This window comes from Oncorhynchus tshawytscha, linkage group LG27 (assembly GCF_018296145.1).
Source record: "Oncorhynchus tshawytscha isolate Ot180627B linkage group LG27, Otsh_v2.0, whole genome shotgun sequence".
In the NCBI taxonomy this organism is placed as follows: Eukaryota; Metazoa; Chordata; class Actinopteri; order Salmoniformes; family Salmonidae; genus Oncorhynchus; species Oncorhynchus tshawytscha.
Window position 1 is genome coordinate 11326923 of NC_056455.1, and position 16940 is coordinate 11343862.

General features: G+C 42.6%; 1 protein-coding gene across 3 annotated transcripts in view; it reads left to right on the forward strand.

The window, feature by feature from the left end:
* The first annotated feature begins 636 nt into the window (after positions 1 to 636).
* LOC112246001 (BAI1-associated protein 3-like) overlaps positions 637 to 16940 on the forward strand; it is a 39449-nt gene continuing 23145 nt past the window's right edge. For all 3 annotated transcript variants that reach the window (XR_006080123.1, XM_042307383.1, XM_042307382.1), the window contains exons 1-2: positions 637 to 2110; positions 9932 to 10084. Coding sequence is in view for 2 of the 3 variants with exons in the window: in XM_042307383.1 (XP_042163317.1) it covers positions 9939 to 10084 (146 nt within the window). In the remaining variant the exon portion in view is untranslated. The remainder of the gene's footprint in view (positions 2111 to 9931; positions 10085 to 16940) is intronic.

Here is a 16940-nt window from a genome sequence, read left to right on the forward strand (position 1 = left end):
TCTGGATCATCCAAATGCTCTCTAGCAAACTTCAGACCTGCCTGGACATGTACTGGCTTAAGCAGGGGGACACATCTGGTACTGCAGGATTTGAGTCCCTGGCGGCGTAGTGTGTTACTGATGGTAGGCTTTGTTACTTTGGCCCCAGCTCTCTGCAGGTCATTCACTAGGTCCCCCCGTGTGGTTCTGGGATTTTTGATCACCGTTCTTGTGATCATTTTGACCCCACGGGGTGAGATCTTGCATGGAGCCCCAGATCGAGGGAGATTATCAGTGGTCTTGTATGTCTTCCCTTTCCTAATAATTACTCCCACAGTTGATTTATTCAAACCAAGCTGCTTACCTATTGCAGATTCAGTCTTCCCAGCCTGGTGCAGGTCTACAATTTTGTTTCTGGTGTCCTTTGACAGCTCTTTGGTCTTGGCCATAGTGGAGTTTGGAGTGTGACTGTTTGAGGTTGTGGACAGGTGTCTTTTATACTGATAACAAGTTCAAACAGGTGCCATTAATACAGGTAACGAGTGGAGGACAGAGTAGTTACAGGTCTGTGAGAGCCAGAAATCTTGCTTGTTTGTAGGTGACCAAATACTTATTTTCCACCTTAATTTGCAAATAAATTCATGAAAAATCCTACAATTCGATTTTCAGGATTTTTTTTGTCATTTTGTCTGTCATAGTTGAAGTGTACCTATGATGAAAATTACAGGCCTCCCACACAATATTACATCCCATTGGGGGGTGGAACCTCTGATCCCCTGAGTGACAGCCATTCAGAGTGATTGTAGATCGTCTTCAGTCTGACCCTCATGCCCAGCTGGTGTACCTGAAAGATATATTTTTATTCCATAGATAGTGTGGACATCGCTGAGCCTACCTTGTGTCATGCTATTTCCGTGATACATTTCAAAACCCTTTTTTTTCTGCCTGACTCATTGTTCGGTTATGAGGGAACAAACTCACAGTCAATTATATTTCTCCCAATGCTTTTAATTAATGTCTTCAGTATAACTCTGTAGGATCTCACCTCTTCTCAGTAGTCTCAGTACAAGGAGCAAGCTTGAGAAATGTCAAGCCTGTAAGTTAATCACCATGTTAGACCTTAATACAAATCCCATAAATGTCTATTTGGCATCTTCACTCAGTTGAGGTACCCATTTATTTCAATATCATGAGTCTTGTAAGCTTTTACTAGAATTTGTATATTTTGGATCTGGTTGGGAGGCAGACAGCTCCACCTCCACCTCATGTTATAGCCTATTATTTAGAATTTCCATCATTCATAGAAGGGATCATCCACTATATTAAGTCGGGGGTCCGTTTTTTTCTTGAGCTGATGGTCGGGGGGCAGGAACATAATTATAAATCATTTTTAGACTGCAAATTGACACCAAGAAGCCCAAACAGATACAATATTTGACTAAAGCAATCATTTCAAACCTTGCTTACGTCTGTGTATAGTTACATGTTTCTCTGTATTACGCGTGGGAATACTTGGGAACAGATTTCCAACATTTAAATCACTTGGCGTTGGTTTCATGGTGTTTTACAGTCTTATGTCTAATAATAAAACTTGCAGGCCAAATCTGGCCCGTTTACAGGTTGACTTGATAATGTTTGACTTCAGGTACATATTCCATCGACTGTTCCCTGTACCAAATAAACAATAACCCGTTGTGTTAATGCTGGTGTAGTTGGCTGAACACAAATATCCTTTATTATTGTATAATTTTGAAGCTATAGCAGATGATTATGACAGAAGACACAGGTATAGCTAGCTAAATGTGACAGGTAGATCTACCCTCTTCTTCACAGTGTATTTCTTACATCCCTCCGCAACAGCCCGAGGCGGGGAAAGTGTGCCTTCACTTCCTGTGACTATATATGGAGACCACCGGTATAGCATGAGTGAAGAAGAAAACATCTCCGGGAAAAATGAGAGCGTTTGTCTGTGATCAAATAAAATAAATTAACGTTTATTGCGGCCGATGACTATCTACTATCTTAAAGAGACAAACACCTATTTTCCGTCGATTTTGTTGTGCCAAAACAGGAACTCAGAGACGCAAGCAAAAACATACGCACATCGCAACTGTGAATGAGAAAGCTACAGGTGAGCATTATTTTTCTTTATCTACAGCATTTCAACTTTATTTAGTTGCGCGTATACCATCTCTATTCCATGTCTGTTTTAAAGATGAAAAGAGCACTTTGCATTATTGATTGTATTCTGTTTCAATATGTGAACATTTTGGAGGGGACATTTCATTGCTTCCATACCTGTTGAATTTAATTGTAACCAACTTGCGTGCATAATCAACGAATATTTTAAAAAGTTGACAGATACATATTTTATGCCATTGTACATTTTATGTGTATGAATGTCGTTTTGTTGTCACTTAGCTGCTAGTCCCCCTTTAAGTTTATTATTCTAAGAAAAAGTTGTTTATCCATCCCCTCAGAATCCAGTAATATTAATTTCGTTTTTAAAATTAAATCCTAGTTATTCATGATGCTTTTGGTTGATCTGTTGGTTGATTATTGACCAGAAAAAAAGTATGAACAGGTGATTTCATTTCCTCAACAAGATGTTGGGTAATGGTACGCACTATCTTTCAGAGGATCTTGTGTTCTCTAACATGCACTCTGCATGTGATCTTTCAAAGGATTTCATCCTATTGTTCCATCTTAGTTGTTAATGTCAATGATACGTTTAGAAAAGCTGCAACCTGTTCCCTACATTGGTCAAGGCAACCCAACCTTGCTGAACTGAAACTCTTATTTGGTATGTAGAAATCATTTAAGAAACAGACAGGCAGAGATGCACACACTTTTTTTTAAATACAGAAGTATGTATGTCAATTATTATTTTCACTTAAAGGCTAGATGTGTGAATTGATAATAACTGTATAGTTACACTTATAGTGCTCTCAACAAATCTCCATTACTGTACAATCAGAATCCTTTGTAGAGCATACTTTTCCCCAATCATCTAGTCCTGCAAAATTGTCATGAAGCATAGTTTTCTGCATGAGGGATGTATTCGCCAAGAGAACCTGTCTTATGTATATATCATGCAGTTGTCTTGGAAACTGACTAACCTGACGTAGGGATGGTTGGTGTGTTCGTTATAGCAATCACTCCTGGTAACCTCCCTTTTAACTTTTAACAATACTTCTGAAAGTACTGATGGTCTCTCTCCAATAATTGTGCGATATTGGCCCTCATTTGTGCATTTCAATGATGAGGTCTGATGCATAATCAGTCTGGTCTTTGTGGCAATACACTCTGCACTCAGACGATTTGCATGTGCCAGGGAGGTGTATGACTGTTATGCAGATTGCAGGAATATGATTTCCTTTTTTAATGAAGCTCTTTAGAGGTAAACAAAAACAAGCGGGGTCCTAAGTGTTCACTTAGAAGGAGCTCGTTAAGTATCTTAAGGAGACAAATAACTCAGACAGGTGTTGCTGTATTTCCACTGCACCTAGAAAGTAATCACTTAGAGTTTTAATAAGGAATTACATTTCATCATCATGTACCAAGTGGATGCATTCAGTGAAGAAAATATTATTTCCTCCACTGAATTTTGCCTCTCCTAGATGAGTAGCCTCATAGCCTGTCATAGCCTGTAATTAATCCTGCATCATATTACACTAATCAAAATATTTTAACAAAATGTGCCTCTGGACACACATTGTAATGTCCCAGAAAAAGGAAAACGCTGAATCCGATTTTCTTTTACCATTTTGTTTCACATAATTCTTAGAAGTCCCCCTTGAGTTCTCTTGAGAAAATAGGTTTCTCAATCTTATACAAAGAGAACAATTACTGAATAGTCATGTTATGTCTGCACAGTGCATTTACAGTGCTGTATTGAGAGTAACATTAGCCTAATTTATGCCTAATGTATTGTGACATGTGATTGTCTGATTGCTTGGTTCTGTAACGGTCACTTCAGTTTGAGATATGAAAAAAACACGGTTGATTAGAAATCGCTGTCGCAGAGATATCATTCTAAACACAATCAGTCACTTGAATGGTTGTTCCCACATCTATGGTTACATCTATGGCTATAAAAAAAATCCATTCTCTTATTGATTGACGGTTAAATCTGTCTGTGTGGTACAATTTCTTCCCTCAGAGCTTTAGAGACTACTTTAGCGCCTCTAAAGACTCTACTTTAGAGGCTGCAGGTTAGAGGCTACTTTAGAGCCTCTAAAACCTCTACTTTAGATGCTGCAGGTTAGAGGCTACTTGATTCTAGAGCTTAGCCCTATGAGTCACACTCTCAGCACTACTGGTGCTATTAAAAACACTGGCTAACCCTGTCTATTCCCCGCACCCCTCTCTCTCTCTCCTTAAATACCCAAAAGAGCAACTTGTGAAAAGGTGGAGTGAGAGGGTAACTTCATTTCGATGTGTCCGTATGTCAATTTGGCCCTTATAGTAGGCCCACGTATGACTATGAGTCTACGGATCCAGGTCGTATTATGTTGGTTGAAGGGTTCCCCCGGTCCTTTTTTGTAAAGAGAGACGAACAAGCTGTGAATCATTCATTTGTCCCTTCACACGGGATCATGGTTTTGTAAAGGATCGAGCTCATAAGCATTTACCCTCACCATCATGCAACCTTTCATATAATATAATATATCCTGTCATATTCACCATGGTTGATACTGTGTTGTGTTTGAGGTTGTGTTTGTATTGAGAGTTGAGTTGAGTAGAATAGAGAGGAGACCTTCCTTATCTACATAACATAACCAGTCTGTATTGTTTTACATATCATGTAATGCATTGCATGTACCCAGTGTATTCAGAGAATAGTCATAAAAGTGAATTCTCAATGAATAGAGAATTGTTGCTCCCTGTTCATGTGGATCTCTAAGTAGTTTCTGCTGTGTTGCCAGATTGTGGCTTTGTATAGCCTAACTAGCACAGAAAGACTTTACCCATGCTGTTAAACAGCTCCCAGACTCAATCCCATCAACACTGACAAATATTCACTGCCTATCGATCTCAGATGCAAAGTGTCAGTCTTATGTCAATCCTGAATTGAGCGCCCGCTGATCACCCTATCAGATTGGCTCATTGGCTGTGCAGGGGCTGCTGAGAATAAGCTGCTACCGTGGAACCTCTGATTGTCATCCGGTGGTTCTGCCAAAGCCTAGAGGGGATCAGAGCCCTTATCTATCTAGACATGCACACAGATCCCAATGATACTGTAGCTATGTCTCCCCATTCCATGTGAGAAAATTTCTCTCCATGTTCAACACGAGCCTTAAAGGTTTGATGTGGAGCTCCCAGCCCAACATGTTCTGTCTGCCATGTCACAATGCCCAGGACTCTAGTATGGCTGTTATGTTTGTGTTGGACATACAGTGGGGCAAAAAAGTATTTAGTCAGCCACCAATTGTGCAAGTTCTCCCACTTAAAAAGATGAGAGAGGCCTGTAATTTTCATCATAGGTACAATTCAACTATGACAGACAAAATGAGGGGAAAAAAATCCAGAAAATCACATTGTAGGATTTTTAATGTATTTATTTGCAAATTATGGTGGAAAATAAGTATTTGGTCACCTACAAAAAAGCAAGATTTCTGGCTCTCACAGACCTGTAACTTCTTCTTTAAGAGGCTCCTCTGTCCTCCACTCGTTACCTGTATTAATGGCACCTGTTTGAACTTGTTATCAGTATAAAAGACACATGTCCACAACCTCAAACAGTCACACTCCAAACTCCACTATGGCCAAGACCAAAGAGCTGTCAAAGGACACCAGAAACAACATTTTAGACCTGCACCAGGCTGGGAAGACTGAATCTGCAATAGGTAAGCAGCTTGGTCTGAAGAAATCAACTGTGGGAGCAATTATTAGGAAATGGAAGATATACAAGACTACTGATAATCTCGCTCGATCTGGGGCCCCACACAAGATCTCACCCTGTGGGGTCAAAATGATCACAAGAACGGTGAGCAAAAATCCCAGAACCACACGGGGGGACCTAGTGAATGACCTGCAGAGAGCTGGGACCAAAGTAACAAAGCCTACCATCAGTAACACACTACGCTGCCAGGGACTCAAATCCTGCAGTGCCAGACGTGTCCCCCTGCTTAAGCCAGTACATGTCCAGGCCCGTCTGAAGTTTGCTAGAGAGCATTTGGATGATCCAGAAGAAGATTGGGAGAATGTCATATGGTGAGATGAAACCAAAATAGAACATTTTGGTGAAAACTCAACTCGTCATGTTTGGAGGACAAAGAATGCTGAGTTGCATCCAAAGAACACCATACCTACTGTGAAGCATGGGGGTGGAAACATCATGCTTTGGGGCTGTTTTTCTGCAAAGGGACCAGGACGACTGATCCGTGTAAAGGAAAGAATGAATGGGGCCATGTATTGTGAGATTTTGAGTGAAAACCTCCTTCCATCAGCAAGGGCATTAAAGATGAAACGTGGCTGGGTCTTTCAGCATGACAATGATCCCAAAAACACCGCCCAGGCAATGAAGGAGGGGCTTCGTAAGAAGCATTTCAAGGTCCTGGAGTGGCCTAGCCAGTCTCCAGATCTCAACCCCATAGAAAATCTTTGGAGGGAGTTGAAAGTCTGTGTTGCTCAGCAACAGCCCCAAAACATCATTGCTCTAGAGGAAATCTGCATGGAGGAATGGGACAAAATACCAGCAACAGTGTGTGAAAACCTTGTGAAGACTTACAGAAAACGTTTGACCTCTGTCATTGCCAACAAAGGGTATATAACAAAGTATTGAGATAAACTTTTGTTATTGACCAAATACTTATTTTCCACCATAATTTGCAAATAAATTCATTAAAAATCCTACAATGTGATTTTTTTGAATTTTTTTCTCATTTTGTCTGTCATAGTTGAAGTGATGAAAATTACAGGCCTCTCTCATCTTTTTTAAGTGGGAGAACTTACACAATTGGTGGCTGACTAAATACTTTTTTGCCCCACCGTAAGTGAGCCCTTGTCAAATCAATAAGGTCCTTTCCCCCTGATTATCTGTAGATGAGCCATTCACACAGGTTTCAGTCTGTGGGCCTGAGTGTCCACTTGTTTGGCCCACACACAAAGGATTCATCAATCAAATAGATAGCACTTAATTGGGTTGGTTCCATAATGATGTTGTTTTTGTGTGCCTTTGAATGTAATTACATTTTGACAAAGCGGAAGGTCAACATGTGGATATCTTTATTATGTGGATATCTTATTATTTAATTATCATTTTGCAGAATGTCCATTTGATTGCCAGTCGTTAATGAAAAGCATTCTTGACATTTCAGTGGTTTGTAGAGCATCCTGAACGTACATACATAACATAATAAATAATATAATGAATGACTTCCAGTGTATGTCCCAAAACCACAATAATATTGAGAAATACAATTGGATTAGAGAAAAAAACACACACACACGCACACGCGCACACACGCACATACGCACACACACACAGTAGGCCATATACACTACAGTCCATGCACATAATCAAGTCGATCTCCCATTGGACCAACGAGATCATTTAAACAATCTGTATTCTGAGGGACTGGCAGGATCGTCACCAAACATGGCTAAATAGATAACACTTGTGGACTAATTGATAACAACAGCATTCAAATTACATTTAATAAAAATGCCTGCCCTCTATTTTGAAAAAGATATCTTGGCAGAATCTGTTCACTCAATCCTGAAGAAATGAGATCAAGAAAGCTTGCTGTGAGACTCCAGGGTCCCACGGATGGATACACTTTACAGCAGCAGTCTAGGCTGGCTGATGTCATTTGATAGATACCAGTAGGTTAACCAATCTATAAGGATGATAATGACATCAGCGGCAGGATGAGTCCCCGGCGACGGAATGGGATATATCTTTTTTTATAGATATGAGTCATAAATCAATTTTTTTTTATCTCCATCACAATTGGCTTTGGAAATAACTGTGTCATTCTGGCTCCCTGGGAGTCTGATGATGGGGTATTTGCAGTCCTTTAGCCTCCCTGAATACGGAGATGAGGAGATGAGAATCTAGGTGGGATCGGGACCCACTTTTTCCTCATTGGTGCTGTGGTGTGTTAAGCTAGCCTGGCCAGGGGAAGACTGATATAATAACATTAAGTGATTATTTATGCAGCCTGCCTCGGTAGAATTCTGTCTACCTGGATTTACCAACCCCTTTCTCTCCCTCCACTGTTACCATAGAGACCCCTCCATCCCCTAACAGCAAGGAGCCTTTCGCTGCTGGGGCTCGCTGGCTTCTCACAGGAGAAACACAGTGTTGGGCAACGCCGTCAGTCCCTGTTAAGGTTCGGGCACCTGTGATGTGTTTGTGTGTGTGTGTGTGTGTGTGTGTGTGTGTGTGTGAGAGTGAAAGTGAGAGTGAGAGTAAGAGAGACAGATATTCACTTGGCTGTGAGTGTTTCCTTGGCACATTGACTCGTTTTTTGTCACTGGGACTTGATGACTGAGACAGAGTGACATCCAGTTATGAGGCCAGCCACGTCTAATTGAAATGATCTGCTCACCTGGGAGAAGGCTTTTCCCTGACTGTGATGCTTTGCTAACTATCACCAGTCAGAGCTGCAAGTGTATACCTAACAGACAGGCATTGGATCTGAGACACAAGCAGGTATCTGGTGTTAGTAGTTTGCTCGGTTAAAACGCCATCAGGTGTCTATGACCTTGGGGAAACATGAAACGGTGCACACAGTTGACCAATATATAACAAATCTCTCTCACAAAAGCCTCCCCTGAGAAATGAAAATGTGAAATGAAAACAGTACTTCTTATCATGTGGGTTTAACTATGCTGTCTCTGTATAGGAAATAGTGGCATGAGATTCAAACCCACTTCATTCATAGGCAGTAACTCTTTTGACCCATATCCAAGGGGCACTGCAATCCAGAACCGTCCTCACTGGTTGCATCATAGACATATGAATACCTACATCGATGATACTATTGACATTCTAACTAAAAGTGCGAGGCAAGTGCACTATCTGTCTCGACCAGTTACATTGAGTTAATTCCTATTACAAATATATTGTCTAGCTAGCTGTTATTTAATGTGTCACTTTCACTGTTTTAAGAGAAGGCAGAACACAGAGCTGCCAGTCTGTCTCTCTTCCTCTTCCCTCAGAGATGTGACAAAAAAAATACTTGCTGTCAGCTGATGAAAAGAATGTATATCTGTCCCCTGAAAAAACTTTGCCATCAATCAAACCCTCTCTCTTGTATACATGTAATTTCTTGTCTTTTAGTGCCTTTTAGTTTTTTCTCTACCTCTGCATTGTACTGTTGCTGCATCTACTGGTGTCAGCCACCATACAAGCTGGTCAGAGGCTGGAGAGTGACTCATACTCACTGAGATGGAACCTAACGATGGCCTTGTTCTTTAGAAATCTCACATCGTATCACAGTTTAACCAGGACCCTTAAGAACAAAGTCAGGGATGAATTAGATGTCTGTGGTGATGATACTTCTATCTTAGGAGCACTTCTCTCTGCTACAGTAGATGGGGGTCGGCAGAGGAGGATTTGAGAGAGCATTGCTTTAATGAGAGTTATTGCAGGTAGGCTTGTCACAACAGTGGCCAACCAGCAAGTCTATGATGAAATCAAACAGCATACGATATCAGTCAGCCTTGGACAGAAATAGCACGTACCTTCTGCCATGGGTTGAGCATAATTGAGTTAAGAGGGTGTGATTACTGTGATTAGCCCTGTGTTTATGTAGCCAAAGGGAAGCTCCTCAAGTAGATATATCACATCTGTGGTAGATACTGTATATCCAACTATAGTTCAAATAAACACTGGGATAAGCAATTACAAGGATTTTCAGACATTTACTGAACATTGTTGTACAACCTGACACATGTTTTAGGCTCATGTTCATGTGAATTATTCTCCTTGTGACCCCAGGTAGTGAATGAGCATGACGACGTTGCTGGACCTGAAGAGCAGTGTTCTGAGGCAGGTGCAGAGGAGCCAGTCTCTGAGGGGGAGGAGGGAGCCATCAGCCTCAGCAGCCAGCAGCATCCCCGTCACACACTGCCCTGACCAGTTACCTCACGGGTGAGTCTCACACACTGCCCTGACCAGTTACCTCACGAGTGAGTCTCACACACTGCCCTGACCAGCTACCTCACGGGTGAGTCTCACACACTGCCCTGACCAGTTACCTCACGAGTGAGTCTCACACACTGCCCTGACCAGCTACCTCACGGGTGAGTCTCACACACTGCCCTAACCAACTATCTCACGTGTGAGTCTCACACACTGCCCAGACCAACTACCTCACGGGTGAGTCTCACACACTGCCCTGACCAGCTACCTCACGGATGAGTCTCACACACTGCCCTAACCAACTATCTCACGGGTGAGTCTCACACACTGCCCAGACCAACTACCTCACGGGTGAGTCTCACACACTGCCCTGACCAGCTACCTCACGGATGAGTCTCACACACTGCCCTAACCAACTATCTCACGGGTGAGTCTCACACACTGCCCTAACCAACTATCTCACGGGTGAGTCTCACACACTGCCCAGACCAACTATCTCACGGGTGAGTCTCACACACTGCCCAGACCAGCTACCTCACGGGTGAGTCTCACACACTGCCCTAACCAACTATCTCACGGGTGAGTCTCACACACTGCCCTAACCAACTATCTCACGGGTGAGTCTCACACACTGCCCACCAGCTACCTCACGGATGAGTCTCACACACTGCCCTAACCAACTATCTCACGGGTGAGTCTCACACACTGCCCTAACCAACTATCTCACGGGTGAGTCTCACACACTGCCCAGACCAGCTACCTCACGGGTGAGTCTCACACACTGCCCAGACCAGCTACCTCACGGGTGAGTCTCACACACTGCCCAGACCAGCTACCTCACGGGTGAGTCTCACACACTGACCAGCTACCTCACGGGTGAGTCTCAGCTGCCCAGACCAGCTACCTCACGGGTGAGTCTCACACACTGCCCAGACCAGCTGGGTGAGTCTCACACACTGCCCAGACCAGCTACCTCACGGGTGAGTCTCACACACTGCCCAGACCAGCTACCTCACGGGTGAGTCTCACACACTGCCCAGACCAGCTACCTCACGGGTGTGGCTCAATGGCACACAGAATCAACAGCAGTTATAATCGCTCACATGCATGTAAACACAGATATTCACTCACACACTCATTCACTCAGATAGTAATAATAATAATATAGCACTTTTCATTACAACATAGAATCTCAAAGCGCTTGCAAAGAAACTATTTATTAAAAATGGAAAACGAAAGCTGTCTCTAGTCAGGCAGTTTGAAAAGGCAGTCAATCTCTGGTGTGGCTTGAGTGGAGAGAGGGATATTGATGGTTAGCCAGGGAGAAATTCTGTCTGACAGTTACAGCTGCACACACACAAGCATTCAGACTGGATGAAGAAAAGGTTCCTCTGTCTCTGAGAAGAAGGCCTAGTCTGGTGCTGGGGACTATAAATATTCTGGACAAACCCAATATGTTTAATGTGTCCCTCTCCTCTACTCCAGAGATGGGACCTGTTTCTAAAATGCCTCGATCAGTCTGGTCTTCCCCAAGGAGACATCAAACATCCCAAAATACCAACAGCTACATGCACAGTCAGACACTCAGTGAACGGGGAACATTTTCTGGGGGGGGGAACAACACTTAGAAATACTTAAATGGTCTATCATTTATCTTTAATATATAACTCTAGAACTTTTCAGAACTTTTATTGAAAAAGAACGAACCAAATTAATCCAATACGTGTCAACAGAATTTTCTTATGTTATTGATTAACACGTTTATTTGATTGATTAACCCCAAACTGAGATGGTTGTGATGAGCTGTCATCCTAAGAATATTGGCAGATGAATTGTCCACAGCAGAATTGACAGGCGCAGGTGAATAAATCAATTGTTTTTCCATTCATCCTTTGGAGCGAGTCTTCTGTTTTGATTCCTCTTCAGCTGAATGTCAAAGCCATAAGTAATGGGCATGTGAACCTTGAGGTTTCTATAGCAACCAACAACGTCTGTTTGTTACAGCCTGCTTCTAAAATATGAACAGCTAGATTGTTAATGACGGCGCCTATTTTATTTGTGAGGGAGAAAAACACCTGTGATGCTCTGAGCAGAACCTTTTGTAATTATTACTTTGATCTGTTGAATTATTAAACACGGGCTCTTTAAAAGACTTGAGGAGCTACAGCGACCCAACACTATTGATGCACAGAGGAGATTGGGGTGGGTTGTCTCAGGGGTGGGTTGTCTCAGAGGTGGTTTGTCTCAGGGGGTGGTTTGTCTCAGGGGGTGGTTTGTCTCAGGGGTGGGTTGTCTCAGGGGTGGGTTGTCTCAGGGGTGGGTTGTCTCAGGGGTGGGTTGTCTCAGGGGTGGGTTGTCTCAGGGGTGGGTTGTCTCAGGGGTGGGTTGTCTCAGGGGTGGGTTGTCTCAGGGGTGGGTTGTCTCAGGGGTGGGTTGTCTCAGGGGTGGGTTGTCTCAGGGGTGGTTTGTCTGGGGTCTCAGGGGTGGGTTGTCTCAGGGGTGGGTTGTCTCAGGGGTGGTTGTCTCAGGGGTGGGTTGTCTCAGGGGTGGGTTGGGGTGGTTCAGGGGTGGGTTGACTCAGGGGTGGGTTGTCTCAGGGGTGGGTTGTCTCAGGGGTGGGTTGTCTCAGGGGTGGGTTGTCTCAGGGGTGGGTTGTCTCAGGGGTGGGTTGTCTCAGGGGTGGGTTGTCTCAGGAGTTGATTGTATCATGCGTTGGTTGTCACAGTGCTAATTACTCCCAATTTAAATGGCTAATTACTCCCAATCTAATATTTTTAAGGGTAACGTGGGAATTTTATAAAATAACTCATCCACCCACCTGGTCAATTTATGTCAATTTATGTCAGCATAACGAAACATTGAGGTGAGGAATTTGTGTATTTTTCCTAGGTAAATCTATCGACCTACATTCGTAAAGTATTCAGACCCCTTGACTTTAGTGTGTTCCTCATCAATCTACACACAATACCCCATAATGACAAAAAAAAAATGTTTTTTAGACATTTTTGCTAATTTATAAAAAAAGAAAAACAGAAATACCTTATTTACATAAGTATTCAGACCCTTTGCCATGAGACTCGAAATTGAGCTCAGGTGCATCCTGTTTCCATTGATCATCCTTGAGATGTTTCTGCAATTTGATTGGAGTCCACCTGTGGTAAATTCAATTGATTGGGCATGATTTGGAAAGGCACACACCTGTCTATATAAGGTCCCACAGTTGACAGTGCATGTCAGACAGGAATGTGTCGAGACACAGATCTGGAGAAAGGTACCAAAAAATGGCTGCAGGATTGAAGGTCCCCAAGAACAAAGTGGCCTCCGTCATTATTAAATGGAAGAAGTTTGGAACCATCAAGACTCTTCCTAGAGCTGGCCATCCGGCCAAACTGAGCAATCGTGGGAGAAAGGCCTTGGTCAGGGAGGTGACCAAGAACCCGATGGTCATTCTAACAGAGCTTTAGAGTTACTCCGTGGAGATGTGAGAACCTTCCAGAAGGATAACCATCTCTGCAGCACTCCACCAATCAGGCCTTTATGGAAGAGTGGTCAGACAAGCCACTCCTCAGTAAAAGGCACATGACAGCCTGCTTGGAGTTTACCAAAAGGCACCTAAAGACTCTCAGACCATGAGAAACAAGATTCTCTGATCTGATGAAACAAAGATTGAACTCTTTGACCTGAATGCCAAGCATCATGTCTGGAAGAAACCTAGCACAATCCCTACGGTGAAGCATGGTGGTGGCAGCATCATGCTGTGGGGATGTTTTTCAGCAGCAAGGACTGGGAGACTAGTCAGGATCGAGGGGAAAGATAAACAGAGCAAAGTACAGAGATCCTTGATGAGAACCTGCTCCAGAGCGCTCAGGACCTCAGACTGGGGCAAGGGTTCACCTTCCAACAGGACAATAACCCTGAGCACACAGCCAAGACAACACAGGAGTGGCTTTGGGACAAGTCTCTGAATGTCCTTGAGTGGCCCAGCCAGAGCCCATGTAAATATGATATTTCAGTTTATTTTTATTTTTATAAATTAGCAACAATTTCTAAACCTGTTTTTGCTTTGTCATTATTGGGTATTGTGTATAGATTGGTATTCTCACAGCATATAAAGCAGAATTTTGTTCGGAATATTGTTAATTCAAAGAAAGACTTTGCTATTTATAAGACTCGACTCTGTATCCTATATATCTTCATTTCCTGTTACTAAAGGAATGAGCTAGTAGCGAACAGCCAAACTCGTACTGTGACATCCAACCCCGTGTTGGGGCTGAGTGTGTTTGATGGCTTAACTCCATATTGGGATAAGTTTTTTTTTAAAGGCTCCCCATTTCAACCCAAGACATTGTTCTTTCTCCTAATATTCAAACAAGTCTTGTAAATGCTTCCCATCTGAAACAGTTGGGAACAGTTTGTTTATATATTATGACAATATTTTGTGATGTTTGGTCATCTGCACGTTTTTTGGGGGGCTGTTCGTACACACAAATGTCTCTCGAGGCAAGCCGAAGTCAGTAGCCTAAGTCTAAGGATTCTAGGAGTCTAAGGATTCTAGCCTAAGGATTCTTCAATGAAGTGTTTGTCATTCAATGAGAGACGACTCGTTTTCATGCAAATTGTTTCACTTGAGAAATACTGCACCAAACGTCTTAGATCTAAAATCTCAACAAAAATAAAAAATGTATGACACATTTCATGAGTGAGTTTGAGGAAGAGTATACTGGCCATGGCATCTCAAGATGAACAAACAGTACTATTGCCACTTTTTTCAAGCAAAGGTCTTTTAAGGGAGTATGCAAGCACACTTGTTTGGTTCGACCAAGGCATGCTGACACCTTAACAGTACTGGTGCTGTGAAACACGAGTAAAAAAACAAGTGTGACAATCAACCCCGGTCTCCCCTCAACCCAGCTATGGGAGATGAATTGGATCAGTATCACATCAATCTGACCCATTGATTTGCACTGAAAATGTGACATTCTCCCTCCATCCATTTTGTACCTTCCTGGACTGCAACGAGAGAGATTATAATTAGACCTGGCCCCTGTGTCACCATGATGGCTCTAAACGATCACTCACTCTATCACCACTTGGAGAGAAGAAGGAGGGAGATGGAGGAAGGAGATAGAGAGAGACTTGTCTTCCTCTGCCAGGCAGGCAGCAACCATGGTCGTCGTCTCCCACTGAAGACTGCTAGAGTGAACCCTGAGTGAAGTCTGACTGAGCCGCTGGACGCTCATCATTAGGTTGCATGAAAGCCTGTTTGTGTCCATCTTTAGCCATAGAGAGGGATCGAGAGAGAGCCGACACCTATGATCCACACTGGCGCTCATTCCTAAGGATGCAAATGAGGCATGGCTAAAGCACCAGTGTCCGGCCCAGTGTAGACGACCCAGGGTGTAAATTACCCAGATGGGCGTCTGATGTAACGTCAGTTCCAGGTCAGAGACAAACACACATGGGGGAAAAGATTATAAGCAGTTGTTTCTTCAGTCAGAACTAAATAATCACAATGTAGGTTCTCATCCATGGTTGGAAGGAAGTCCTTATATGTTAGTCGTGCGTAAAGAGACATCACATGTAGGAAGTACTGTAGATCCCCAGTGAGGAAATGTACCCTGAAGAGGAGATTATTAACCAACAGACAGACATTTCCTGAGGGTGATTGTATTTTCTAATGACTATGACTTGCTCTTTTCAAAGTCCTGTCCTCACCTTAAACACGCGCCATCATTATTCAGGCATTACCGGATTATTCCCAGCTCATCGATTTGTAACACCATTAGAGGGATTTGAATGTCTTAATTCATTATCATTAATATTAAAGAATGCAGGAAAGACCGGAACACTCACACCTAGCAAACATTCTCGATCTGGTGTTTTGGGAAATACTTTCTGAATCTTTGAAGCTGCATCCTCATAACCCTCAGGATGACTATTCATATGGGGACACAGGCTATGTAAGATCCATGTAAGAGAAAACATTTATTTTGTCAAATAGTTTAGTTTTTTTCTGTCATGTTTCAGCATATACCCAAACACATGAAGTATTCCTCTGTATTCATCTGTATATGTTCGTCTGAGTCTGCATTTCTAGTTGCCTGTTTCAGCTCACAATTCACCTTTTAGACAGCAAAACACGAGCAAAGCTTTTGAATAAATATTGAATATAAAATGGAATATTAATAATAAACTGTACTGGAAGAAGCTGTTTCCTAGCAACATAAAATTGTGTGTGTGTGCATGCGTGCTTGTGTGTGTGTGTGTGTGTGAGAGAGATAAATACAGAGAGAGAGCTAGAGAGAGCGAGTGAGACAGAGGGAGAGGGAGAGAGAGAGGAGGGAGACAGAGAGGGAGAGAGAAAGAGATTGACTGACTCACACAGACCCCTATAATTTGTGATTGTGGGTTTTTCTTAATCACAAATCTGCAAAGAGAACCCAGATGTCAGAAAACACAATTACAAAGGTTAAAAGCGAAAGGTGTCGGTGGTACACTGAACATTGAGCCAAAGTCTTGTTTTGGATACATGGTGTTAAATGTTGATAGACTCAAATAACCTATTTAATCACCACATGACTCATGATGTAACCAACCTGGTAACAAAGCAGGCAAGCTTGGCATGCCTTCACAAAAATGTCAGGTTAGCTGTCAGATATGAAAGTACCTTTTTAATGGGGCTGACACGTTATAAGACTACCATTTTCCAACATAAATAAAATATCTGTACCTTGAATTCTGTCACTGTATTGAAGGAATGTTTTTCATGCTCATTAATTAGATGTCTACAGAAATGAGGTATTTTAGCTCTTTGGGGATTCTGTCAAGCTTCCATTGTAAAGACAGACGGGCATTCTCATTCCTC